The sequence below is a fragment of the Pelmatolapia mariae genome, linkage group LG12 (assembly GCF_036321145.2).
Source record: "Pelmatolapia mariae isolate MD_Pm_ZW linkage group LG12, Pm_UMD_F_2, whole genome shotgun sequence".
NCBI lineage: Eukaryota > Metazoa > Chordata > Actinopteri > Cichliformes > Cichlidae > Pelmatolapia > Pelmatolapia mariae.
In genome coordinates this window covers 29,290,253-29,316,897 of record NC_086237.1, presented here as the reverse complement: position 1 = coordinate 29,316,897, position 26,645 = coordinate 29,290,253, and the positions used below count along the sequence as shown (strand labels likewise).

General features: G+C 37.9%; 1 protein-coding gene across 1 annotated transcript in view; it reads right to left on the bottom strand.

The window, feature by feature from the left end:
- loxhd1b (lipoxygenase homology PLAT domains 1b) overlaps nucleotides 1-22,011 on the bottom strand; it is a 30,777-nt gene extending 8,766 nt beyond the window's left edge. Inside the window, exons 1-29 of the mRNA XM_065471810.1 lie at nucleotides 21,771-22,011; nucleotides 20,099-20,213; nucleotides 19,568-19,648; nucleotides 19,293-19,477; nucleotides 19,055-19,153; nucleotides 18,775-18,923; nucleotides 16,221-16,344; nucleotides 15,787-15,896; nucleotides 14,032-14,172; nucleotides 13,812-13,947; nucleotides 12,958-13,118; nucleotides 12,768-12,854; nucleotides 12,415-12,550; nucleotides 12,162-12,316; nucleotides 11,872-12,032; nucleotides 11,498-11,574; nucleotides 11,223-11,419; nucleotides 10,317-10,509; nucleotides 8,903-9,063; nucleotides 8,470-8,788; nucleotides 7,254-7,405; nucleotides 4,566-4,699; nucleotides 4,262-4,404; nucleotides 4,062-4,166; nucleotides 3,829-3,957; nucleotides 3,567-3,731; nucleotides 1,521-1,702; nucleotides 1,320-1,436; nucleotides 385-547 (exon numbers count right to left, since the gene is read on the bottom strand). Of these exons, the coding sequence (XP_065327882.1) occupies nucleotides 385-547; nucleotides 1,320-1,436; nucleotides 1,521-1,702; nucleotides 3,567-3,731; nucleotides 3,829-3,957; nucleotides 4,062-4,166; nucleotides 4,262-4,404; nucleotides 4,566-4,699; nucleotides 7,254-7,405; nucleotides 8,470-8,788; nucleotides 8,903-9,063; nucleotides 10,317-10,509; nucleotides 11,223-11,419; nucleotides 11,498-11,574; nucleotides 11,872-12,032; nucleotides 12,162-12,316; nucleotides 12,415-12,550; nucleotides 12,768-12,854; nucleotides 12,958-13,118; nucleotides 13,812-13,947; nucleotides 14,032-14,172; nucleotides 15,787-15,896; nucleotides 16,221-16,344; nucleotides 18,775-18,923; nucleotides 19,055-19,153; nucleotides 19,293-19,477; nucleotides 19,568-19,648; nucleotides 20,099-20,213; nucleotides 21,771-22,011 (4,318 nt within the window). The remainder of the gene's footprint in view (nucleotides 1-384; nucleotides 548-1,319; nucleotides 1,437-1,520; nucleotides 1,703-3,566; nucleotides 3,732-3,828; nucleotides 3,958-4,061; nucleotides 4,167-4,261; nucleotides 4,405-4,565; nucleotides 4,700-7,253; nucleotides 7,406-8,469; nucleotides 8,789-8,902; nucleotides 9,064-10,316; nucleotides 10,510-11,222; nucleotides 11,420-11,497; nucleotides 11,575-11,871; nucleotides 12,033-12,161; nucleotides 12,317-12,414; nucleotides 12,551-12,767; nucleotides 12,855-12,957; nucleotides 13,119-13,811; nucleotides 13,948-14,031; nucleotides 14,173-15,786; nucleotides 15,897-16,220; nucleotides 16,345-18,774; nucleotides 18,924-19,054; nucleotides 19,154-19,292; nucleotides 19,478-19,567; nucleotides 19,649-20,098; nucleotides 20,214-21,770) is intronic.
- Between the last annotated feature and the right edge of the window lie 4,634 nt (nucleotides 22,012-26,645).

The following is a 26,645-nucleotide window of genomic DNA, read 5'->3' as shown; positions in this document are numbered from 1 at the left end:
TTTATACAGCAAAATGTCTCAAAAATTTGTACAACATGCAGAGGGTTGGTGTGACAGAAGAGGATGCTTTGGATAGTGCAAGATTGGCTGTGGTAACCCCTAAAGAGAGCAGCTGAAAGAAGAAGAATGTCTCAAAACTGGACTTTAAACCGTTCTCCCTACTAACCCTTTCAAAACTGAGTTCAGCTTTGAAAAAGTGCATGCTAGAAGAGCATATTAGGATGCTGAAAAGCATCCTACCAAGGCTTATATTGCTCCATGCTAGTTCAACATCTTCACCATGCAACAGCTGAAATAAAAATAAGCACCTCTAATGTTTCCTTAAGCAGAGCACTTGAAAGCAAGTGAAGTTACATTCCACCGGTGGCATAACTTTCAACCTACTTTCCAAAGCATCTTCCACCTCAGTTTCAGTCGTTTTCAGTGTCCCATCCCTGAGGAGTTTCTGAGTGATGATGTCTGAGGGGACAAGCTCCCTCACCGTCTCACCATCATCTTCAGACTTGGCTAGCCAGCGCTCGCAAGGGAATATAGTCGTCTCCGAACCCTGCCATTAAACACAGACAACTCTTCAGTCTGGCACCAGCTATGTTTGTCTAGCTGAGACTCAATGAACTGTGTGAGCCAGAAGATGTTAAATTATTAATTTGTTAATAATTTAATGAGGACACAGTCAAGAAATCTCTTAACGATGCACTTACAGTGTATTGCCTAAAGTATTCACTCATCTGCGTTCAAAGGCATATGAACTTGAGTGACATCCCATTCTTAATCCATAGGGTTTAACATGATGTTGCAGCTATAATAGCTTCAACTCTTCTGGGAAGGCTTTGCACAAGGTTTAAGAGCGTGTTTATGAGAATATTTGACTACTCTTCCAGAAGAGCGTTTGTGATGTTGGATGAGAAGGGTGCTGTCAGGACTCTGTACAGGACAATCAAATTCTTTCACACCAGACTCGCTCATCCATGTTTTTATGAACCTTATGTGCCTCAGTATGTGCTCTGTGATTTTATGTGACCTACCACTTTGTGGCTGAGCTGCTGTCATTCCCAATCGCTTCCACTTTGTTATAATAACAGTAAAAGTTTAATGTGGAATCTTTAGTAGTGCCGGACTTCACAGAACTCCTGAGAGCAACCCATTGTGTCACAAATGTTTGTAGAAGCAGTGTGCACGCCTAGGTGCTTGATTTTATACACACACCTGTGGCCATGGAAGTAATTGGAACACCTTATCCATGATTTGGATGAGTGAGTGAATAGTTTTGGTAATATAATGCAACTATTAAGGTGTCATCTCATGTGGATTTTGCTTACCTTTCCTTTCCTGAGCTGTCGCCTGATCTCCACTCTGTCAAGATGCCATCCAGGATTGGTGCCACTGTTGTCATGTCCTATCCTGATTTTCTCTATAACATCACCAATGTCCTCCAGCTGTTTAAAGACAACTTATCATTCGCAAACCGGCCGCCACTTTTTGAAAAGCTCTATCAGTCAGTAGCCACACATTACACTCACCTCCACAATAAACATGTCTTCAGCTCCCCTCTCAAAGCACAAGCGTCGCTCTCTCTTGTTGACACACAGGTGCTTCTGCTGAGTGCACACCCCCTTACGGCCATACAAGACTATAAACACGTCAGCATCTGTTCCCGCTCCAAATACATCGGTGGTGTATATCTTTATCTCATAAGGCACAACTGAAAAAAATGGAAAAGCTTTTTTGTTGGCAGGTAAGGTGGAAGAACCCTTTTTGAGCCGTGCACACACTGGTGTTAAAACACATCTGGACCCATAAGATGACAAGTAGACAGCTGAGTCCCATCACCGTTTACACTTCGGTTTATCAGGTGTCATGTACAGCTGACCACTTGTGTTCAGATTTCCTTGCTTTTTTAACCAAGAGTCAGCAAAGAAAACAACTATTTTAAGACTTGTAAAACACAAAAGCTGCATGAAAAAGAGAAAACAAGGTGTTACAACCTTGTTGTGGATGTATTAGACACACTACAAAAAATGTCAAAAAATGTGTCAAAGACTGAAACTCTGGTGCTTTGGCGGTTTCACCATTTATTGATGAGCAAACACTGTCATGGTTAACTCATATTGATGATGTAGGAGTGGGTATATTTCAACTTAATATTCAAAAGCTTGCGTTTTGAATTTCAGAGACCACAATTAAACAAGTATAATAGTCTTTGTTTCTATCCCACCTTGATTACTTGTCTGTTATTCGGTTTTAGTGCTTCAGAAGTAAGACCCTCGCTCAAAATAGAGGTACCCCTTTTGCTCTTCACTGAAGGACAGTGTGGGTGGGATACATGCCAGACTGTCATGGATGAAGGTGGAGGACAGGCTGGCATATAATCTGGTCTTTTATATAAGAAACATTTGCATTTTGGGAAAGGCTGTATTAGTATTCACAGCTAACGTTTACAGTTGTGATACCAGACGTGCTTTCATGCCTTACAGAAAACATATCAGACTAAACTATCTAACTGGAATAACTGTCCATCATCCTTAATACAAGCATTGATAAGCAATTAAAAGCAAGAAGTTCAGGAAGAAAGTCCTGCAGTATATGTGGTTATTTATCTGTGAAGAGTGATCAAAGTTGTAATAGCTGGTAGTCATAATTGCTGGCTTAAAATTTGTTTATTGTCACTGATGACATTTTTCTGTTTTAGTGTTAATTTGTTGTAGAAACTTGAAGGAATCATTAGATTTTTCCATACATTTGCTGTCCTAAATAGCTAACATCTAAATGGTAAGATACTGAATGAAAATACAAAGTAATGTGATATAGATATTTATAGAAATTATATCTATAGATAATTGCTACTATAATATCCTGAAATTAGTTGAACTTTTAGAGCCTGTGTTATAAAAATGCCCTCATATTGAAGGGCATTAAATTATCGTCATTGATTAAATAATAATAGTCTTTGAGCCCACTTTCTAAACTCCAATATTATTTATTTTCTTTCTTGTTGTTTGTATAAACTAACTGACATGGATCTATCATAATGTATAAGTTGAGTTTGCATACATATTGATAAAAACAAACTATACTCTATAAGTCAATATTTCGGGCTGTTGTCTCAAAATTTAAAGTTAGATATCTCAAAATCTGGATTTATTAACCCAAACTAATGAGAAAATAACTTGAAATTGAAAAATAACTTAAATTTTGAGTAATTTTGTCTAAAGTTTGAGTGAGTAAGTCATAATCTTTTTTGGGAAAATAACCTGAAATTTCGACTTACCTCTGCCAATCGAAAATGTTTTTTTCAAGGGCAGAAACAAGCCTTCATATTGAAGAAACGATAATAAAAAGACAGGACACCACTGCAGCTTTATAACATTCATTACAGGTTGGAGTTAATGGTCTGACAAGCACCATTCTTCAGGCAGACTGCTTTAAAATACATTTTACTGCTAATGCTTCCGCTCTTTTATCAGAGTGAAATTTTGCACAAAGCACTTTTAGAGGACGATTTCTCAATAAGCCTACTCTACGTTTACTAATGGATTTGAGTGCTTATATCACTGCTGTTCACTCACATGGTGTGTAGAATTCAGTCTGTAAGTCAGCAGGATAAAGGTCCCTCACAGTTGCACCATCATCCTCCCCTTTATCCAGCCAACGGCCACATGGGAAGCGCATCCTCTGACCCTGTGAAGGGGCGTCAATGTCGATCCAGTCCAAGAACCAACCAGGTGAACCCCCTGCTTCAGAAAAAAAAAAGGTTAGGTTTTTTGTACAGTGAAGTGCTTATGTATATGATAGGTTTGTTTGTTTTTGGACAGTACGTTCTTTCCCCACCTGAGTTGTCGTGCCCAATTCGAACTTTTACCAGGTCGCTCAGATCCACGGCCTCCACAATGAACTCATTGATCATCCCCTGTTCAAACTTATTCTTGTAGTTTTTACAAGCCTTTAGATTGATGATCCCTGTGGGTGACATGCAGATTTTTAAAATTCAGATATTTACCCATCACATTTAGCCAGTTACAGGGATACCACCATAATGCAGGGATGATGCTGAATTATCACACCTGTGTCATCATTTTCACCAAAGAGGATGGCGAAGACGTTGGAATCAGTTCCAGCATACTTCTTTTCTCCAGTTTTTATCTTAAGAGTATATGTAGTAGACATAGCTGCAGGATAAATTTATCATATAAGTATATGAAACTTGTCATATTGGTCTTCTACTAATCCATTGAGGCGTAAAAAAGCTTTGAAGCTTCATTACATTTCTGCTCCAGGCCCAGAGTGCCACTCGTGCCCTCATCGTCATCCTTCCTCATGAAAGCCTCATCCACGGGAACCAGCTCTCTCGCTATCTGCCCGTCGTCTTCATCAACTGCAAGCCAGCGGTTACAAGGGAAGTAGTATCTACAGAAGAAACACCTCTGTTCAACACTCCAAGATATAATGTTGTTAATTTACTCTCTTAATCACACAAAATCTTTAATTGTTGTTTGCTGTAGGATTTTTCTGGAATCCAGCTGAATAACTAAGCAAAACCCACATGGCTGTATGTTTGTGGCACCTACGTTGTATCCTCTTTTGTGTCCACTATTTCAACACGATCCAGGTACCAAGAGGAGTAAGACTCAGAGTTGTCATGACGGATTCGTAGCTTCTTCAATGGGCCCAAATCAACGGCTGTCACGATGAAAACATCCTCCTGCAAAATACGGCAACTAGATGTTTTACAAATCACTTTTAATTTAACTGTTTTTATTTGATAGTCCAAAGTGACACCAGAGGAGAAATGAATCGGGACTCACAAGAGTGTTAACTGATAGAAGGGAAGTTAGTTTGAAACAGTACTGAAATATATGAAAGCTTTAAAACTTTACAAGGGAAAGACAGAAAAGGCACAAATATATAAAAATGGAATGCAATCCATCCAGAGTTGCTACAGTATATCTGACAACATCACAAATATATTATTAGAAGAAGCATGTAAGCAAAAACAAGGTAATATGAAAACTCCCTGTTTCTGCAATGCTGTGTAAAATGTAGAGAAGAACAAAATGTAAAATCCAATATTTACCTAAAAAAAAGTCAAAGACAACTTAAAAAAACACTTTAATTGAATTTGATATGTATGCATGTATATATATTATAATGCTCCCAAAGTCTTGAAAGTAGGCAGGCTAGTTTAGCAAACAGACTCTTTTACTTTTGTTTTTACAATTGAGTCATGTTGTACACGTCACAGAGGTACATGTACGTGGTCTGACATCGTCCTGAGAAATCATCATCTGTATGGCTGCATATGATTTGGAATCATCTGGTGGGATTCCCGGGTTGTCTCTTCAGCCTTAACAGTGCCTACCATGTGCAAGTTACTCATGCTTTTAAAATGCACACTAATATTAAGTCATACAGTCCACGTTTTTAGAGAGGAGGAAGTGATGGGCATGTTTTCCAAAAAGAATTAAACATTTTGGTAAATTCAAACACTGGATGTTTTTTCCCCCCCGTCTTAAATATGCTTGAGGCTAGAGAAGGCAGCAGTGTTTCTGGATCATATTTTATACATGTTGCAAAGTGTAATATTCCACTTTGGTGGATGCTGTTCACTGACAACAATTTTCAGAAGTGCTTCTGTGTCCATACAGTGATTTCCAATACTGTGTATTCTTCAAATTCTAAAAGTTTTTTTTGACTTTGACTATAACTTTCAAAATTCAGTAAATTTTTTTAATGCTTTTCTTGTGTATCATTTTTAATTAAATACACTAAGTGATTTGCAAGTGAATTCATTTTTTTCACCTTTCCAATTATGTTGAAAAAAGAGAAGACGGCTGGTCATACTCCACAGCAAACAGTTGAATGAATATGTGAGCTGCAGTTAAATTTTTTTCATGATGTGACAAAGATGGCACCATTCGTTTGTTCCCTTCTCCCTTCCACTTGCCACTCCTGGATTTATTTCTGTCTGCCCGAATCATCTGAAAACAGTTGATGTTAGTGATGGGATCTTGAATAATTCCTGAAGATGTGTCTCTGTGACACTCAGTATAATACACATGAAGGGCCCCTCATTTCTCACAAAAGCTGTTAGCCTCTCCGTGGTCCAGCCATCACACAGACATGACAGTGTCTGTTTTCTGGGCCTGTTTCTTTTCCCTTGTAGCTTCCTTCTATTTCCACATCCCCTGCTTGTTATCCTCTGATTTCTGCAGGGATGTCTGTTGTTGTTATTCCGGTCGTCATGCAACGGCAGCACGTTTAATAAAAATGGTAATAAGGGGTCGAGAAAACAGAGCAGAAGTCTCCCAAGCAACATGTCCGGTGATGGCATAGCTCAAGAAAAAAAAGGTACTAGCAATAAACGAAACAAACCAAGTGTGACAAGAAAAAGTAAAAGAAAGCAAAAAAGGAAGGAAGAAAAGGTGAGAAGGAGGGAGAGGTGGGGTTGTTAAGGAAATATTCAGTTTATTTCACTGTTAAGGCACTCACTCATGAGTAAAATATAGTATTTTTTTTACATTGTATCACATAAAAGTATTGTTTTTAAAAAATAAGAACAATTCCCTTACAGAACTGAGGGTGACACTGTTTATTCAGGAGCTTTAATTGGTCATAAATGAACTCTCTTTCTTAAATTTTGCTATAATATATATGCCTCTTAAAGTATCTTTAATGAAAAAAACCATTTTAGGCAGAACTAAACAAAGAAAAAGGTGTAGATGTCTGTCAGCCACAGACCAAACATTCCCACTCACTGAATGGCAATGGAGTTTTTACTTGTGTCTTAGAAACAGACCCATTTTCCACTGAAGTGAGCTCTATGTTCTTACAGGGCCAGCTGTGATAATTAATTAACAGGTGTGGATAAAGTATGGAGTAAAAAGTAGGAAGGGTTCAATGACGCAGAGGACTCCTGTGAGTCCAAGCCGGCTTGCCTGCAGGAGTGTTTGTAATCCTACCAGAATATGCTCCCACCCACACCTCAGTGGAAGACTCATGTTGCGCGAACATGGTTGAATCTTTGACTAACTGCTGGTTAATTTTCAGCATGACACATTTTTGAGCAAATGTATAAAGATGTTCAGCTGTGATGAAAGCTACTAAGATATTTTTTTAAGAATATCAATTCGTAGAACTTGCCACGATAGAGCATAATCACAAATATAATCAAGCGACGTCTTTAAATCTAAATTATTGTTTTTTTATAATCGTATAATCGTACAAATTTAGAAGTGATTGTGTATTTCCTTTATTACCTGCCCTCGCTCAAATTTATTGATGTTGTCAGAATTCTTCAGGCAGCGCTCTCCAGTGTCTCCGTTCTCTCCATAAATATTAATGTAGACATTGGCGTCGGTCCCGGCTCCCATCATGTCACCAGTGAAGACACACACTTCATAGGTGTTGACTGCCAGACAAAACAAGGGTTCAATTACTAACACCTTGTTAACCTGTCATACATGCCCTCCATGTAAATGTGTGAACCAATTATGGCTAAAACACAACACTGAAGACACAATAAAGATGTTGTAAATAAAAAGACATTTCAGTTCTTTATTCCTTATTAGCTGTAGCTAATTAAAATTTCTTAAATGACTAAAAATGGGATAAGGTGGTACTGGGAAGTCTTGTTCAAAAAGATAAATACAGACAGGTGGGTGCTCACTGGAAAACTGATAGAAAATACACCTGGTTTAAGCCTATGTCTTAAATTAATTAACTATGTGAGGAGAAGGGATGCATATGGGAAGAAGAGGTGCTCTTTGAATAAAACAGACCTTTTCTTCTCTCTAACTTTAAAGACATAATGTTGAATCTTTTAGTTTTGGTTGATTTAATAATATTATTACATGCAATGTAATCATGAATTTCATCCAGCACTGGTATGCTTCCTTTGCTCTGAATGCATTATTCATGTGAAAAGGCATTTGAATTCAGTGCAGATGGTAGATTACCTCCATGACTAGATTTCCACATAGGGAGGTAACTAAGGAGTGCACACAGTCAGTGAGACTGCAAACGTTGATGCCCATCATTAATAATATAAAAAAATTATAATGAAAATCTCACGCATTGAAACTTTAATATGCTCCAAACTCAGAGAAGTGTTTAAAGAACATATGCAATTTCTAAAAATACATTTTATGCTGTTGCATTTTTGATATAATTTAAAGAGAGGGTTCATGGACCAGCAAACAAAGCTGTGTTTGCCTGACTCTATCCGTGCATGAATAGCAGCTCCATTTTGCTGCAGGTGGTATATTTGAAAGAGTGATTTTAGTGCATTTTTATTGTGGAGTATGCCACGAGAAAAGGGTTTTGTTTTGTACTATGTTGCAAATCCATGGCCATTGAACTACCGGGAATTACTATTATGATGATTATTACTATCACATATATCATCATCATCATGAACTGTGTTAAATAAAACAGTTAACACTTTTATTTATTAAAAGCTTGTTCATTTAGTACCTTCCATCTCTTCTGCATCTTCAGGCAGCAGCTCCACCACCAGCTCGCCGTCCTCCTCACCCCCAGCCAACCAGCGTGAACAGGGAAAATGATATGTCAGCACCACTTCTTGCATCTCCTCGCCACCCTCCTCATCCTCATCTTCCTCTTTCTTCTTTTTCTTCTTCTTTTTCTTGTCCTCCTTTTTCTTCTCCTTGGGCACCAAGGCCATGATTAGATGTTTCACGTCCACTGTCTCCAGGAACCAGCCACATCCAATGCCGGCGCCATTGTGACCGATGCGTATCTTAAAAATCTTTCCGACATCTTTGGCCTCTATCTGTCAGACAATTGAAAAGTTTTGATTCAACATTTGGACAGTTAATTCTGCATTCAGGTTAAATTGTTGCAATAGATTTGGAGTTTTGGAAATCATAAGATACAGATTAGAAACCTTAAATATTTCTGTGGTATTCCGTTCAAAGTTGTTGGATCTGCTTTCGAGTGTGATAACCTCCGTCTTCCCCTTGTCTCCGTAGATTTGGATGAAGACTACAGCATTTGTGCCAGCAAACACCACATCTCCGGTCGCGACTGTTATCTCATAGTTTATTACTAGAAAATGCAGATCGATGAATGTGAAAGTGAACACAAGTATTTTTTCGTGCAGCAATGGCGTTAACACATACACTATAGATGTGTAAGCTCATATATTCAAAACTCCTTACATAATAATTCAGTTCAGTGTAGTTGTTCTTAAATAGTGGAAATTCACAATAACTTTTATCTCAAGGTGCTTTGTATTGCAGGCCCCAAACCCTACAGTCTAAAAAATATTTTAAAATAACCCATCAAAGAGACAACCCCCTATGAGCTTGCACTTGGTGATGGTGGGAAGGAAAAACTCCCTTTGAACAGGAAGAAACTTCCAGCAGAACCAGCCTCAGGAAGGGGCAGCCATTTGCTGGGACTGGTTGAAAGAAAAGACAGCAAAAGACACACTGGGAGAGAGAGGCAGAGTTAAGTAACTGCTAGTGGTGTGTAAAAACAAAAAGAGAGAAAAGAGTGGAAAATAAATGCTCAGCGCATAATGAGAAGCCCCCTGAGACCTGGGACCATAGCAGCATAGCAGTTCAGGTTCATCTCACCCATCCCCAAATAAGCTTTGCTGAGAAGGAAAGTTTTGAGCTTAGTCTTAAAAGAAGAGAGTGTGTCTATCACCCAAATATCAACTGGGTGCTGGGCCCAGTCTACTTTAGGAAACTCTTGAAATCACAAGTAAGCCTGCTGTCTGAGAGCGAAGTGTTCTATTGGGATAATATGGTACTATGAAATATTTAAGATATGATGGTACCTGATTTCTCTAGGCTTTGCATGTGAGGAGAAGGATTTTACATTCTTGACTTGAAAAGTGGCCAATAAAGAAATGCCAATACAGGAGAAATATGTTTTCTCTTTGTCATCACTCTCAATGATCAAACTGTGGCATTCTGGATCAACTGATGACCTTTTAAGTAAATTTCAGAACATCTTGATACCAATGAATTGCACTGGCCCAGCCTAGAAGTAATACATTCATTAACTAGTTTTTCAGTATCAAAAATGTCAAAAATGACTCCAAGATTCATCATAATGTTACTGGAGGCCAAAGTAACACCAGTATGAGTTAGATGGTTAGATGCCATATTTCTCATATTTTTAGGGCTGATTACAACAACCCTAGTATCATCTGCATAGTAACCTCACTGAAGGGCTCCATTATTAACCTTGGTATGTGAAGGTGACTCCCCATTTTGACTTTTGACTTACTCACTCATTTAAATACTGTTTATTAGTGTTTTTCTTCCTGTGCTTAATGTGTTGCCTACATTGTTCTACATCCAGGATCTCGCTTGGGTGGAGCTCCACCGTTGTTTTGCCATCAGCCTCATCTTCGTCCAGCCAGCGGTGGCTGGGGAACATGTAATTCTTTCCATGGACTGGAACCAAAATTTGAACACTGTCCAAGAACCAGCCTGCACGCATGCCTTTGTTAGTGTGGCCGATCAACAGACGGTTGATCTGGAAGAATAAATAAATGACACCAATTACATTTTATTAAAGACGTTTCACACAGAAATTCTGAAAGTTCACAGGAAAAAAAAACAATAGAATCTGTGTTATGTGTTTTTTCCATTTTACTTTAGCAAATATCCTCTCATATTTGGAGCATATTGCATAAAAAAATCATTAAACTACTGACAATTATTGTTGCTAAGCCACTGTCCACAAACAGACACTACAAACATTGTTTCTATGATGTGTTTGTAACAGTAACTAAGCAACAGTAATTAGCAGTAAGGGTACAAATGCATTTAGACTACAGTTAAGATCTTTTTTTATTAGAATACGAATAGTATTACCCTATAATAGAATAGAATGAATCACAAAAGGCTATGTGTCTTTCATAAGTGAGAATAGGTCTTTAGTAAAGCTTTTCATAGTACTACAGTAGTGTGTAAAAGTCTCCAGCCACCTCTCATTTATAATCTTTATTATTTGCAAGGAAAATTGGAAAATAGGTGCAGAGATTTATTGAAAAATGTGCAAACCTACATGAAAATATGTGCTAAAAACACAGTCTGTACAATTAAAACAAGAGAATCACCTTTTGGTGCATAAAAAAATGCAAAAAAAAAAAAAAGTCAATTTCCATGGAAACAAAATATAAAGGATTGAAGGGGAAGACTTATGCATAGTACTTTACATTGGCATCAACATCAAATGACAAAAACCTGTCCAATGTCAAAGGTTTCCACTGTGAAGATGTCAACGCGGCCTGTTTCAAAGTAGTTCCCCAGGTCGTTGGCAGAGACCACCAGCATCATCTTACTGGTGTCACCTTTCTCTCCATAGAGCTTCACAAACACATCAGAGTCAGAGCTACCTCCGGGGATGTCACCTGTCTTCACAGCGATGTGATAGTTGGTATCTGACACACACAGAGAACAAATATAAGCATGACAATAAAATTCAAATGTTACTGAAATGTCAGATTCCTTTAACTTACTGTAAAGACGCTGTCCTTCTGCAAACGGAACTAATTCTCTGACAATCTGTCCATCATCCTCGTTGCGGGCCAGCCATCTGCACGCCACATTCAGTAAACAAACTATTATCTCATCTATCACACACACACACACACAGTTTAACAACTATTATGTATATACTTGCAAAACATGTTTTTAGGAACATGTAATCATCCAGTCATTCATTCATGTGTCAGCACTGCAGCAAATAAAATCTTCAGGATCAGGATCTTTAGTTTATGTGCACATCAAAATAAAGAAATGAGGCAGGCTGTCTTTAAAGAAGTGTTCCTAACAAAGTGACTAGTTAGTGTCGATTTTATTTCCCCGCAACAACTGTGACTGATGAGAGCACCTGTTGCAGGGGAACTCCACGGCATTTGCCTCAGCTTGTCCTTCCTCTCTTACAATCACTTTGTCAAGAAACCAGGCAGAGCCTCCACCTTTGCCATCATGTCCAATTCTCACCCTGCGGATCTGCCCAATGGCCACCGCCTCAATTAGAAACTCATCCAACTAGAAAAACACACAATAAGATTGGATGAAGATCAGTCATGTGACTTTTAAATGAAAAAAAACAACAACAACGAGTGAAGCTTTCTTCATGAGCTCTATGTTTAACAGTGCAGTGTTAAATATACATACACTTCCTTTCTCAAACTTGTTGACGTTGTTTTTGCAGTTGATCAGGTCCCTATCTCCGGTGTCCCCTTGGTCTCCAATTAGATTTAGAAAAACAGATGCATCTGTGCCGCTACCACCGACCGTCCCCGTGCAGACAGTCACTCTGTATTTAATCACTGCAGAGCACAATAACATAATTCATCGTCGCTTACGTTCTTCTTCTTGTTTAGCTAATAAGATTTGGGTTGTTCATGGTGAATGTGCATATACACACAGGGCAGAGGCTCAGCAATAAGCTCTCCGGTGGCGGGAAGCTCTCTCACAACCTCGTTATCGTCTTCATTAGTATCCAGCCACCGCTCACAAGGAAATGTATACTTCTCCTTCGTTAACGTTTTCATTAATGTTGCCTGAATGAATAAAGATGATATTGATTTTTGATTGAATCAGTTGGAGCTGAGGCCGCTGATTTCTTTATATTAGCACCATTCTTGTGTTTGCTAGGCTAGAATGCCTAAAAACTGTCTGTTTGAGATTTTAGGATTTATAAAATCACTAGCAGAAATAGGTATGGAAATGTCACAGCTGAGATAATTTATCCGATTACTAGATTTGAGAAATTCTCACCTTGCTTAGATGCCATCCTCCAAAAGGATTCCTCTTTTCATGCCAGATACGGAGTTTGGTCAGTTTTCCCAAATCAGGAAGTTCAACCTGTGATTTTAAGTCAAGGTAAAAGTCGTTTATTACTGTGTGCAGCCTCAATATCCGACGTGCTGATACTAATGTGTGTAGTACTGAATTGTAGGATACTTACCATAAATCTGTCAACTTGTCCTTGTTCAAAATTGTCTGTTTTGTTGTCCAGCCTGATCTCGTCTGACTTGCCCTTTTCTCCGTACACCTGGAACGAGATATCAGCATCGGTTCCTGCGCTGGGCAGGTCCGACGTCCAGATCCACAGCGACCAGGGATGCTCTGAGGAATGTAAACTCAAATCATCATCTTAAATTAGGACTGCCATAGCTTTTCATACCTCAGAAAAGACTGGTGTCCCACTTTCATCATCATAATTTGTTTGTCACTGTGACTAAGAGCTCATCCATTCTCCCGGATTGCTTTGGCAGAGTGAAATAAAGTAAGCTTTACACATTTGAGGGCAGTAGGAACACGAAGTCTCTGGAAGGATTTTTTGACAAGAGCTTAAAGATGTCAGGGGAGCAGCTGAAAATGCATTTTTGCTCATTAAAAATCTTCTCAGGACAGAAACTACCATTTTGAGGTGATTGCAGCAGACAGCTCCCAACTGTGAATTTTTGTGATTGTGAATGGGCATGAAGCTGGGCAGTGAAGGAATGCCCACTTTACAAATTTATGTCAAAATAATAAACTTCTGCTGTTTATGTTTGTCGACCAGAAGAAAACTAAGATAATACATAACAAATGCACTCAGCGGTTACATGTCTTCAAAATAGATATTGGACTTAATTTCACTGGCAATTCCACACAAAGCAGAATAAAGACAGGCTGCCTACTGAGTCATTATGCAAATTTGTGTTACATGTGAATGCGGTTGTGAGTTCATTTACTGAGTGGTTCAGGAAATAAAAGTGGAAATGACAGCATTAGCTGCCATCGCTGACTAGCCGTAATTACTGACATTCAGCTCACTTTTCTGTCTCTTCTGCCTGAGTGAGACCATCTCATAGAGCTCTCTCTCTATCAGCCCATCTCCCTCCTTTTCATCCAGCCATTTACTGCATGGGAAAGTCTGCTCTATTCCAGTGAATGGGCAGTAAACCACAACCTGCAAAGAACACAAGATCTGTTAAACTATTTAATTGAAAATGAACACATTTTAATGCATTTAAGGGTGCTTGTGGAAATGCACCTTCTCGCAGTACCACCCAGTACTAAGCCCTCTGTTGTCGTGTCCAATGGTGACTCTGCTCAGGGGACTGAGGAGTGCAGCAAGCTCGACATTAAAGATGTCTGTTAAGTCCCGTTCAAACTTTCCTCCTTCCAAAAAGACCTTGATTAAGCACAACAGGGAAAAGTTTAAGTCTGGTTTGTCCACAAAGAACCTAATTCATGCTCACTGGTCAGAAAATTGTGTCACATGAAAACAAATGTAATGCATGTGAGTATTTTATGTAATTAAATACCTATAAAAACCTATTAAAAAAAAAGAAGTGGCACAATGACACAACATTGATCTGCAGTGATACATACACATTCAATTCAATTCAATTTTATTTACACAGCGCCAAATCACAACAGCAGTTGCCTCAAGGCACTTTGTACTGTAAGGTAGAGCCTACAATAATTCAAGAGAGAAAACCCCAACAAGCATATGGCCCCCTATGAGCAAGTCCTTTGGAAACCTCCAGCAGAACCAGGCTCAGGGAGGGGCGGTCGATTAGGGTGATCGATGTCAGCGTCACTCTGAGACAGGATGTTTCTCATTTTAAAGATATTGGACAAATGGAAGAAATACTCCTATATATTTGTTTAATATGTGCATTGACGGACATATGCTGGTCAAAAATGACTCCATGATTCCTCACAGTGTTCCTGGAGGTCCAGAGTTGGTATCTGGTTAGGTACCATATTTCCAAGATTTAAATAAATATACATAAAATGGTCCCACTGATTACACAAAAAGTACATTTATTACAAAAATACATAAAAATGAAAGTGATGAGCTTTTAACATTAAGAGGCAACCTTGGTAAATTGGCAAACGTGACCAAAAAAGTTCTTTAAATCCTACAATGCCAAGGAATTTATAGAATAAATAAAATGTGCTGCCTGGGGAAAAAAGGGGTTTACTCTCTGTATGGCTATGGCAACTATAGAGTAAAATCAACCATAGTGGATTCATCTAATCTGTAATTAATTCATGCTTAGGTGGGGATGGTTTGAGTGACAAAAGGAGGGTGAAACCGATGAGGCAGCACCTCAGCTAATTGGAGCCACTTGACTGGACCAGTCTCTCAACTCAAGTCTTCAAAATTATCCCTCTTTTATATCTAATTTAGATTCAGGTAGTCGCAAAAAATGGGACTAAATCAGAATAAAAAATGCTGTGCATTAGACCAGAAAAACATTGCGTTAAAGAAAAACACTTGCAGAGACCCACTGAAGTTAAGGCCACTTTTAACAACTCTGTTTTCAAATGAATCAAGTTTAAGGCAAAAGTTTAATAAGGAAGATCTGCATTGACTCATCTGCCTAGATTCTTGGGTGTTTGGGCTGCTAGTCTATTCTGTCAAACTCAGTTCTGTCATCATCACTCTGGTCCAATTATTTTCTTGCCCGCCTTCTGCGAGTCAGTCGGCCTCTGTTCTGTGCTTTAAACCTCTGTGCTCTTACGTCATTCTGTTTTTCAGACTCCACCTTCAATTCATCCTGGCCAGACAGAGATCCTTATCCAAGTCTCCACAGGTCCTGTCCTACTTCCTACCACAGTTGGACTGCTCTGAGATCTGGCTTCATTGGTGTCTAATTGCCAAAAACTTTATTTATTTCAATAAATCATGCTCAGTTCCTTAAAATGATCTCTCCTCTTGGAAATGAAAATAACGACTCCTGCAACACTTATTAGTAAAATGCTTTCTGTCCTGTGTCTTGTATTTCCTCTTTACCTTCCCACTGTTCTTCAAGCCTTTCGTGCCGTGCATCACAATGTGGACTTTGGAGTTGGTCCCGGCACCCCGGATGTTTCCTGTCACAATCTGGACATTGTACACAATACCTGATGGATACAGTTACATGTTAGCTTATCAGAGGTAGCGCCAGTGGGTCGCCATGGTTCACAGCACCCGTACTCCCAAGGATACGAGCAGGACCAGATAACCCAGATCTAAACATTAGTAGTCGGATCCAAGAAGTAATGCTTACACAGCTTTCTGGCAAGGTTAGTCTGCAGTTATTCATTAATAGTTAATAATTAATTAAAACTGAGGGAAACCTTTTTGTAAGACAGCTCTGAATTGTTAACTATCCTTGAAGCTGCCATCATGTAAACCAGTTGAATTTTCTCAGGCTTAAAAACCAATTTTCCAAATTTCATCTTCACCTGTGGGCTGACTCCCTCCAACCAAAACGTCCCTCTGGATCTTCCCATCATCCTCATCGATGGCAAACCAGCGGCTGATGGGGAATTCATACACTAATTTGTTTCCAAGATCATCTACTATCACCTGTAGAAAAAAATTACAATATTCAGTATAATTGGTCACACCAGAAACTGCAAAGATCAAAAAACCTAAATAAAATGAGATAGTGGTGCTTCATCTTCTCATGTGCTTGCTCGGTACAGGTCACATTAGTGCAATGGTATGATCCGTCTTACAGAGAAAGTTACAGTAGAAGGATGAAACGACTCTGAGTTTCAAATTACAGTTTCTTAATTAAAGGCTGCAAAGCTGACTGAGCACATTTGTCTGCTGCTGAGGTGAAACATGCAAGATTGTCATTCAGTATCCACTTAGTGGCTGTTCCTTTCCTAGAGTGCAGAATACGATGTTGACTATTTTATTCAAATGTGTTTTGCATGTGCAGGTTTCCTTTTTAGCAACCATATTCTGTTTTCTCTTTATGCTCTAGGGAAGAACTTAATCTAGTAGGGTGGGTGGGTAGGTAGGTAGGTAGGTAGTATCAGCTTTACATATTCTTCCCCTAAACTTTAGGGGATTAGTCTTGATTAGTCTAAGCCTAGCTAATCAAGCTAGGCTTAGACTTGGGGGCATGGTGGACAATTAGTATTCCTTCACCTGTATTCCCACTAGCTATTCCTCCCTTTCATGTTGTAGCCTAAAAATCATTATTAGCTTTTATTAAGTAAGTATGCTCATATGTGATAGGTTTGTAGCTTAAACCTATTCGCTGGAACGTTCAAGACAACTCAACTACACAGCAAAAGCATTGAACACCAAGTAGGCAAAGTTCTTTGTGTTACTCATATATGAGGGAGAGAACCACGACAAGCGCCGTTCCTTCGCTTGACCCCAGTCGCTCTCGTCCGCTCCCCCGTAACACTGCTCTTTTATTTAGGTTACATGAATATACATAGGTTCATTAACATATGACGTCTACATACACACAAAAAGTACCTTGCCTGTGCGTTGTGTAAGTATGTGTGTGTGTGTGGGTGTGGGTGTGGGTGTGGGTGTGTGTGTGTGTGTGTGTGGGGGGGGGGGGGGGGGGGGGGGGCAGAGTGTGACCCCATAAACTACTTCCCTAAACCTGCTGGTCTGGAAGTCCAGCAGTTCATCTAAACAAAAGGCACTTAGACTAAAACAGATATACGTGTGTTTGCTATACCATATATCAGTAAGAGCAGATATAACCTCTCTCCTGACCTTAAGTTGTGTGTGCATGCCGGAGTGCTCTGGGAGGCACACAGTCTCCACAGACTACTAAGGATCAAACCTCTACCAACATGACATTGATTATACAACTCTAAGCATATATGAGTAGATATTTCTAAGCATAAATGACAATCAACAATACAAATCTAACAATATGTATTAGCTCATATTAGTCATTTGTCAATATATTGGTAATATAACAGCTGATAAATGTAAATTTATGAAAGAAGAATACCACAAACACAACAACCAGTTAATCTGACCAGAATTGAACTTTAACTTTTTGGAACAATAAAAAATGACGATTTTTAACTGCACTGTCATATTATTTTAGTAAGGACTCATAATTAACTTCACATAACAAATGTTATGGAAATATGTTTATGTTTCATGTGTCTTAAAAAAAATTAGATAAAAATAGATAAATCTCCAAATATCGGTATTGGTCTTAAAAAATCTGTCAGATTCTAATGCTTATCTACATGTATCCATTTTCTGCAGTTATTTTATATGTGCTCGCTATCTTAGATTTAAGTATGAATGTATTTTTGTATTTTCTGATAAACTGTAATAAAATGTAAATTATTTATTTAACACTGAATTTTTGTATATCTGCTTATAGAGGTTTCAGTAGCAATGACAAGAACTAAGCTAGGCTCCAATAAATGCTCAGAATCTTTTAGTCCAGAATTTATCTCAGTGTAATAAGTAATTTAGTGGCTGCACAAAACACATTTGAAATGCAAATAGAATATGACTCAGTAACATTGTCACTACTGATCTTTGGTGTCAGCCTGTGCTGCAGTAACCAACAAATCTACCGACTCGTCTGTCTGTTTGCTGTAAGGCAATCTCTTAATGGGGCATGGTGTCCCTTTACACAGCAGGTAGAATGAAGACATGCGTGTTTCGCGTGTCTGTTTGAATGAACTCATCTCTCACTGTATGTGTTGGAGGTGCAGGGACGCTGGTCTCGGATGAGACGGCCGACAGGAAACAAGGAGATCACATGTCTTAAGTACGACTGCAGAAGCAGGGCAGCGGCACAGTGAGACTCTTTAGTTTCAAGATAATGTACAGTAAAATCCTTAATGTATTATATAACAAATGAAAGTCATTTTTCATTAACAATGCAAACTGACAAAGGGGCATTTCTTTTGACCATTAGTATCATGTCAACATCATTTTATTTTACAGACTCATAGGGGAACAGTCTTGTAAACAATATCTGTCCTGTCTGTGTATGTGTCTGTTTCTTACCTTCTCCACAAACCATCCTGCTGAGGAGCCTTTGTTATTATGTCCAATGGTGATCTTTCTAATTTTGCCCAAGTTCGGTGCCTCGATGGTGAATTTGTCCTCTGTGCCCTTTTCAAAGTTATTTTTGTCGTTGTCAAGTCGCCTCTCCCCTAAAATAGAAGCAATGAATAAATAAATAAATTATAGCAAACATATTATAGTTTCATTTATTCATTATAGTTTCATTAAAGTGCTTCTCTTTGGGTCAAACTTAAGTGACCACATATGCTGCACATGTTACCTGTATCTCCAAACTCCCCAAAGATATTAATAAAGACATCTGCATCTGTGCCACTGCCTTTTACATCTGCAGTGAAAACACTCACAACAAATTTATTATCTGGAAAATTAAGAAAAAGTACAAAAAAGTCACAATTTTAGCAGAGTTTAAAGACAAACCTGATATATAAACTTCTTAAAAACATGTCAGCTGCTAATGCCGACTAGATACTTAGAGGGTTTTATCTATGCATACATACATTTGGGTATGTCCATGGGGTCTATGCTGCCCAGCAGGTCTCTGATATAAAGGCCATCTCCCTCCACTTTACTCAACCAGTTATTACAAGCAAAATAGAACCTCAGATGAGGTCGAATCACATCCGTTACCACGACTCTGTCCAAGAACCAGCTGGGATTAAGGCCGGTGTTGTCATGCTCAATCCTGGAGAAACAGAAACATCTGGATAAATTATATGTTCCTGGTCAAAAAAAAATGGTTAAGGGTGTTAAAAATATCTCATGTCTAACAAACCGTATCTTTTTCAAGGATCCAACATTGTGAGTTCTAATTCTGAACACATCTGTTTTGGCCCTTTCGAATGCTGTGCAACTCCTGAAATAGCAAAAAGGTTAAAATTCAGAAGTCACCTGAACTTCATCCTATTTTAACACATCATACTATTCACTACAAAACAAATACAAACTAATCAGAAGTAAAAATGTAAATCTAGGAAAATAATTACCAAAGTCATGCAAACTTTGAGAAAATCATGCAGGAAATGGTGCCACCAAAAACCACAGCACAATCTGATGGCTAAGCTGTCACAGCAATTTTTAACACAGCAATAAATACATACTTCTTTTCTGTGCTGTGAAAGAGGAGGAAAGACATCGTTTTAGTTCATATAGAAAAATAAATACTGAAATGACATAGGAATTATTTTGAACTGGAGGCTCTTAGAGTGATCAGTCTTTGCTGTTTATTTAACCAGGTCATTTCATCTTTATTACACTTGCAGGCAAGCTTACATCTAAACTCCACTAATCTTTAAAGGTGACTTACTTGCTAGCCAGGTGGACTTTGGGTGTGATGCCATAATCTCCAAAAAGAGTAATAAACACATTGGCATCAGTGCCTGCTCCTCTCTCATCACCAGTGATGGTAACCACCTCATACACTACAGGGTTCAAAAAGAAGAGAACAATAAAACCAAGTAAAGTGTGAAGATGCATTAAGGTATTGTGGCAAACATAAATACATGCATACTAGGTGACAGTGTGCATTTGTGTTTTAGTACTTCTGGCCTTCTGAAACTTATCGTAAGCTTAATTTATTCAAACCCACACAGATGTTTTCAGATAAGACAATAGGTTGCCAAATTTAATGCACTAATTCAAAAGTTTCTCACAGATACTTTGAAACTTAAATATTTTATATAGGATAGTCACTGTATCCAATTAGATGATTATGAAGCAATAAGTATTGCTTTGAAATGGTCAAAAAGAACTGTCATACTGGGCAAGTAAGCCAAGAATGATACTAGTGGCCACATGTCTGACCGTTTGCTATGACTTGTTGAGATGTGTCCTTTTTTGGACTAGTCATGAGGCACCCTAGATGGAGTAATCCACTGTGACACACTATCCAAGATAAAACATACAAATCTTATGATTATTGCTTATTTTTCTCTCAAAATTGTCCATCATTTTGGTTGGTTATCTTTGGAACCAGGCATAATGAAGGTCTATTCAAGTGATGTGTTTATCTGATGAAGTTGAAGGTGTTTTAAATCTAGATTTCCATTTCTTATATTTACTAATAGAATTGTTGGGGAGGGCTTGAGCTAATCCTTAGACAAAAAGGGGTACGGAACGGGCAGGTTGCTCTACGTTCTCACATCCACACCTTCAGCCAGTTCAGGATCACCAATTAACCCAACAAGCATGTCTTTGAACTGTCGGAGGAAACAGGAGTACCCAGAGGACAGGCACAACTAAGAGCTGCTATCATGACATATAACTGGTTAACATGAGTTTTACTTAAATTATGAAAAAATATTTAATGATGAAAAAACACACAAGTCGAATACATGACAAGATTTAAGCTTAATTGTTCTTCAAATGACTTTTGATTCCACTCCACTACATCTAAATTAAATTGCTAAAACTAAACAAATCTCAAATATATATCTTTATATTTCTTACTTTTTGAAACAACAAGATTTATCTATATAATTTAATACTTTAAAGATAAACCTAAAATCCATCCATCCATTTTCTTTCACTTCTTTTGCTTGAATGTGAGTGTGAATAGCCGTCTAAACACTAAAATAAAGTGCTAACATTTAAAGTTTACAATATTGTGGTGCATGTCATTGTGTTTCTTTGTTTTTGTAAGATGATGTTTCTTTTTGTTAAGTTCAGTGTGACTTTGCTTTGGGTTGTTGTGGACTGAGATGGATGTGAAACCACCCCACGTAAAGATTAATGACATTATGTTCACTACGCCACTATGTTCATCCGCCTCATGAACATTAAACTAAGGCAGCGACACTGCTAGAGACAGTGAGACTCCTGAAACTGCAAAGATCCACCTGTCCTCTGGGTGTCGAATAACTTTCCTGAAGCAGAACTGACATTATATTGTCCTTGATTCTCCTAAATATACATATTTTACACCTGCTGCTCCCTCATCTTGAATTCTGCATTTTACAAGTGATGAAAAAAAACTTTACCTTTCTTTTTGTGATACTCATCCTCGTAGTTCTCCACTTTTTCTGGCTCGTAGGTACGAAGCTCTTTCTCATAGATTTCAACATAATTTTCAATCTTCTTCTTCTTGCCTTTTGTCTTCTTGGTGTCTTCATCACTGTCTCCCTTTACTGAACCTTTCTTCTTCTTGTCTTTCTTTTTCTTTTTCCCTTCCTCTTCCTCAGGGTCCTCCTCTTTCTTGGATTTTTTGTCCTTTGATCCCATCTTTGACTGAAGACTTCTTCTTTGTGGTTTCAATCACATCAGGAAACTTTTCTCCTCTCGTGCTACCCTTGGTTCTGTTGTCATTAACTTCATTATTGTTGCTGAATACTCTTTTGTCTTCTTGACCTGATTTTTTTTTTCTAGATGCTCCTCATATCAGACCCTGATTAGTCAGAATTACATCCTGCTTCATCCTTGTCCTTCTTCTTCTTCAGTCTCCTTTGACTCACTCAACTACTCATCTGGTGAAAAACCTGTTAGGTTTCCTCCACTGCTCTCTGACTTCTTTTTTCTTTTTTGTAGACATCTTAATTTATTTAATACCTTGTAACCGTAACCAATTCCTGTGGCTGAAACTTGATTAAACTGACCCGTGACAGCACAGGAATGACCCACTGCGAGGACAAGTCTGACTCAGAGTTTACATAGTTTCTTAGTAGGTGGCTGGGGATGTTCCTCTTTATTCATGACCTCATGAGAAATGATGAAGTAACCTGAGCAGAGCATAGGGCGGGTTCCCTCCCAGAATGGAGACCTGCTAGAAAAGTCCTTACAGTTCAACGGCAGCAAGTAAATAAATGAAATGACTGATACATGTTAAACATGTGTCAGGATCCAATAACCCTGTGAGTATTACATGACTGGTATTATATTACAGGCTGTTATTAAAATATAAACAACATTTTATGGTTATGTGTTATTCAACAGTAAAACAGATGTTGACTGTTCTATTCAAATGTGTTTTGCATGTGCAGGTTTCCTTTTTATATTATAAATATATATATATATATATTTATATATATATTTATATATATATATAAATATATATAAATATATATATAAATGTATATATATATATAAATATATATATACATTTATATATATATTTATATATATATATATATATATATATATATATATATATATATATATATATATATATATATATATATAAATATATTCTGTTTTCTCTTTATGCTCTAAATTATTTTTTAATTAAGGATTATTTGTTTTATTATATTATCAACTAACTGCTGAACATTGCACAAATTATTGAGTTTGTTAGACAATCATAATTTTTTGTACAAACCTTAAAATAACAGTAAAAAAGGCTTAATCAGTTGTTTTAGCTAATGTTGGTTTCTCTAATATGAGCAAGTTATTGATATGTTTGACATACAAACATCCTAAACATCAAACATCCTAAACTTTTAAATATCCTGCCAAATTCGGACTTCATATAATCGAGTGGAAAGTAATTCTTTTTCTCTAAAGTGTAATGTATCAGAAGTAACATGTAATAATAAAAACGTCCTAAGCTAATGTAGGCCATTTAAAAAAAATACAATTAGTTTTAAATTGATATTAAAAACAGATACTTCAATGGAAAAAAACTGTTTTGTACGTGTAGTTTTAATTGCAACCAGCAGAGGGAGATACTTACGTTTGGATTGGCGTTCAAAGTGTGCTTTTTGTATTTGCACCCACTCAGCAGAGGATTTGCAATTTTAGTTTTAAACAATCTGAAAAAAAATTCTGTTCACTGCAACATAAGCAGTTAAAAAAAAAAGAAAAAGAAGCTTCATCCTGTATTCATTTTCTGTCTGGGCAAATGTTTTTTCTCCATTTTCAGCAATGTTTCCTTTGGCTGTACAGCAGACATATTCCCTTACACGATGGGTTCAGCCACAATGAAAGCTCTTCCTCTTCCTTGTCCTCATCTTCCTCCTTCTGTTTCCCCCCGCCTTCTTCCCCCAACATCTCATTCTCTTGATGCAGTTCTGATTCTTTTCAAAATAGTTAAGCTCACTCGAAGTACCTAAATGTTAATGTTTGCATCTGTGAAACAGGCACATTAGCGTTTCATTACAGCAGTTACGTTGTAACTTACGATCACAGCCTTATTTAAATGGTTTCACATTCTGTGATTTGGGCCACTGAATGTGTCTAATTTTACAGCTAATGTTCAATTTGCTCACCTAATTTTCCTCATTGGTTGATGACTATGCAATCACAGCTTACACACACAAAAAATAACAGTTAAACTGTTTCTGCAGATGTATGTTGTCACTTCAGTGGCTAGACTATAACATTAGTTTGTTGAGACAGCTGTTTAATGACTGAATAAATACCAGTGAAATAAACAAAATGCATGTTAAAAGAGAAGAGAGATAATTGAGACCCACTCCCTCGCTGTGTAGTCTCTCAGTTGGAAAGCTGTTGGGTAAAGAGGCTGTTTATAAGATCCATATCAGTGAAGGATCCAGGAAAAGGAGTTCACGATGACAGTCCTGACAACCTTAACAAGCTCACTGCAGTAAATCAATACAGATTTCTTTCGAATTCATTGAGAGAGGAAGAAGTTTACTCTACAGAGGAGCAGATCAGCTGTCATCTGTGTCCACAGGGGCCAAATACTGGACATCAAACTCAGCATTTATCTGAAATGTCTTTGAACATAGATTCAAAGAGTTTGAATCTCAGAGCTTAGTACAGCAGTCAGCCAATTATTATTGCTGCTTGTTCACTGGAGTCAACTAAAGGTCACTCATATTATAGTTGTTCTTGTTCAAGAAGCTGCCGATTGGCTTATCCAGACAGAGGATGTGTGGATGTGTATGTGTAGGTGAGGAAGGTTGTCTGTCTCTCTGCGTTAGCCCTGTGATGGACTGGCAACTTTCAGAGTGTACCCTGCATCTTGTCCAGTGTCAGCTGGGATAGGCTCCAGATACTCTGGGATGCTAGTTTGATTAAGTGATTAAGAAAATGGAAGGATTGACACAATTCAGACTCAATGTGCAAGACTCCCCTTACAAGGAACTTCACTATACCTTGTTGTCAAACTTCATACAAAATGTGAGGCAACATTAAAATCATTGGGGTTTAAAAACTGGGAAAAAAGAAAAGTGACATTATACAGCAAATTAATATAAAATCTCAGGTGTGGAGCAAAAACCCCCATAATAAGTAAATAACTACTGATTCAAAACAATATGATTTTAGTAAAATCCATTCGCCCTAAGCAAGGGGATAAAAAGAGTTAGACTCCTTTTAGGTTCAGCTTCAGCTCATTCTCTGCAGCCATGAATGCACCCCCAGACATGGAGATTTGACCATGTCGTGACCGGTAGGAAAATCTTGTAATCTACTGCTCAACATCAACAAAAATGAGGGAATGGTTGCTGACATTAGAAAAAACGTGACAAAGACAAACTGTTTGCATCAGATGAGCTGAGGCAGACCTGAGGTGGAGCAGAAGAAAAGCTTTATGTTCTTGAGAATCCATATCCAAGAGAATCTGCTGTGGTCATCCTCAGGTAAGAAAGCCCAGAAATGACTTTACTTCTTAACTAAATGTAGGCTTGGTCTTATAATTTTTGAGGTTCTTCCTAAACTTAAAGAGGAGCAATTGAAAGCATCTCAACTGTGATGTGCACACCACAGGAAGGGGTCACCAAACTAACAAGCTTCAGTTATACCTGTGAGGTGAGTGTGCAGAGTGGAGCCTCCAATCGGGCACTTTTTTAAAAATGTATTTAGTATTCTTTAGTTAGTAGCAAAATAGAGTTATATCTGGGGAAAAAAGCCTTTTGTTATGTAGTAAAAAACAAATAAGGTGTGCAATTTATGCTTGTTTAAATATTTCCTTAATCATTCCAGTGTTTGAACTGGCATTTAAATGATTAAAATCCTGAAAATAATGTAATGTTTGATCGTTCTGATGGACTCCAGTTGATTAACTGGTTTATGAAAAGCAGCAAAAAACCAAAACCAAAATGTTGTATGAGGATTTAATGGCAGATGCTTTGTGTGTACATTTCTGTCCACGAAGGTGTCAAAAGAGTGTAAAATTTGAGGAGGGCACAAGGGTTAAGGATTCCACAGAAGTTTTATGATGAATATTTGTGACTTTTTTATTATTTTATAAGTGATTAAAACTGTCTTACTGATCTTACTTAATTTTAAGTGGTTGTCATTTGTGTAACGCAGGTTGCTACTTAAGAAAACAGCTTAATCTATTTAAACGATTCAGAGTCTATGAACCCAAGAATCACAAGAGTCTATGATATCCTTGACTTTTGTATCTTTAAAAGATGAGGGTAGTTAAAAAAAAAGCAAACAGAGCATCTTTCCTCTCTGCACATCCACGACACCCTGATTCGTTATCAGCTTTTGGAAATGAACTGATTGACCCTGATTTATTTTAGAGATATAAACATCAAGAAGAAATGTAAACTCTTGTGGGAGTCTGAAATGCCTCCTGTATGTGATGTTGACTTCAGATCCTTTCATAGCCTGTAGATTATAAGCTTAATTGGTTTCCCAAACTTCAAATGTTTATTTTCTATCCCATCCAGAAGGAGCTTCGTGATAACATAGCCGTGGCTTCGCGACACAGAAGACACTCCGCAACGTCTTTCAAAACAAACACACTGGAGGGTTTGTGGGTTCACGCAGGATGCTCAGGAGGAAATGAAGAGGAAATCGACTTCCACAGAAGGATACGTGAGGAACACAGCACTGTCATGTTGCTCGGCCAGCTACCTCAGTCCATGACTGTGGTCGTGTTATGTTGTGACAAGGGGATCAGATCGTGGTGAAACCTAAACACTGATTTATTTGACAAGGACAAG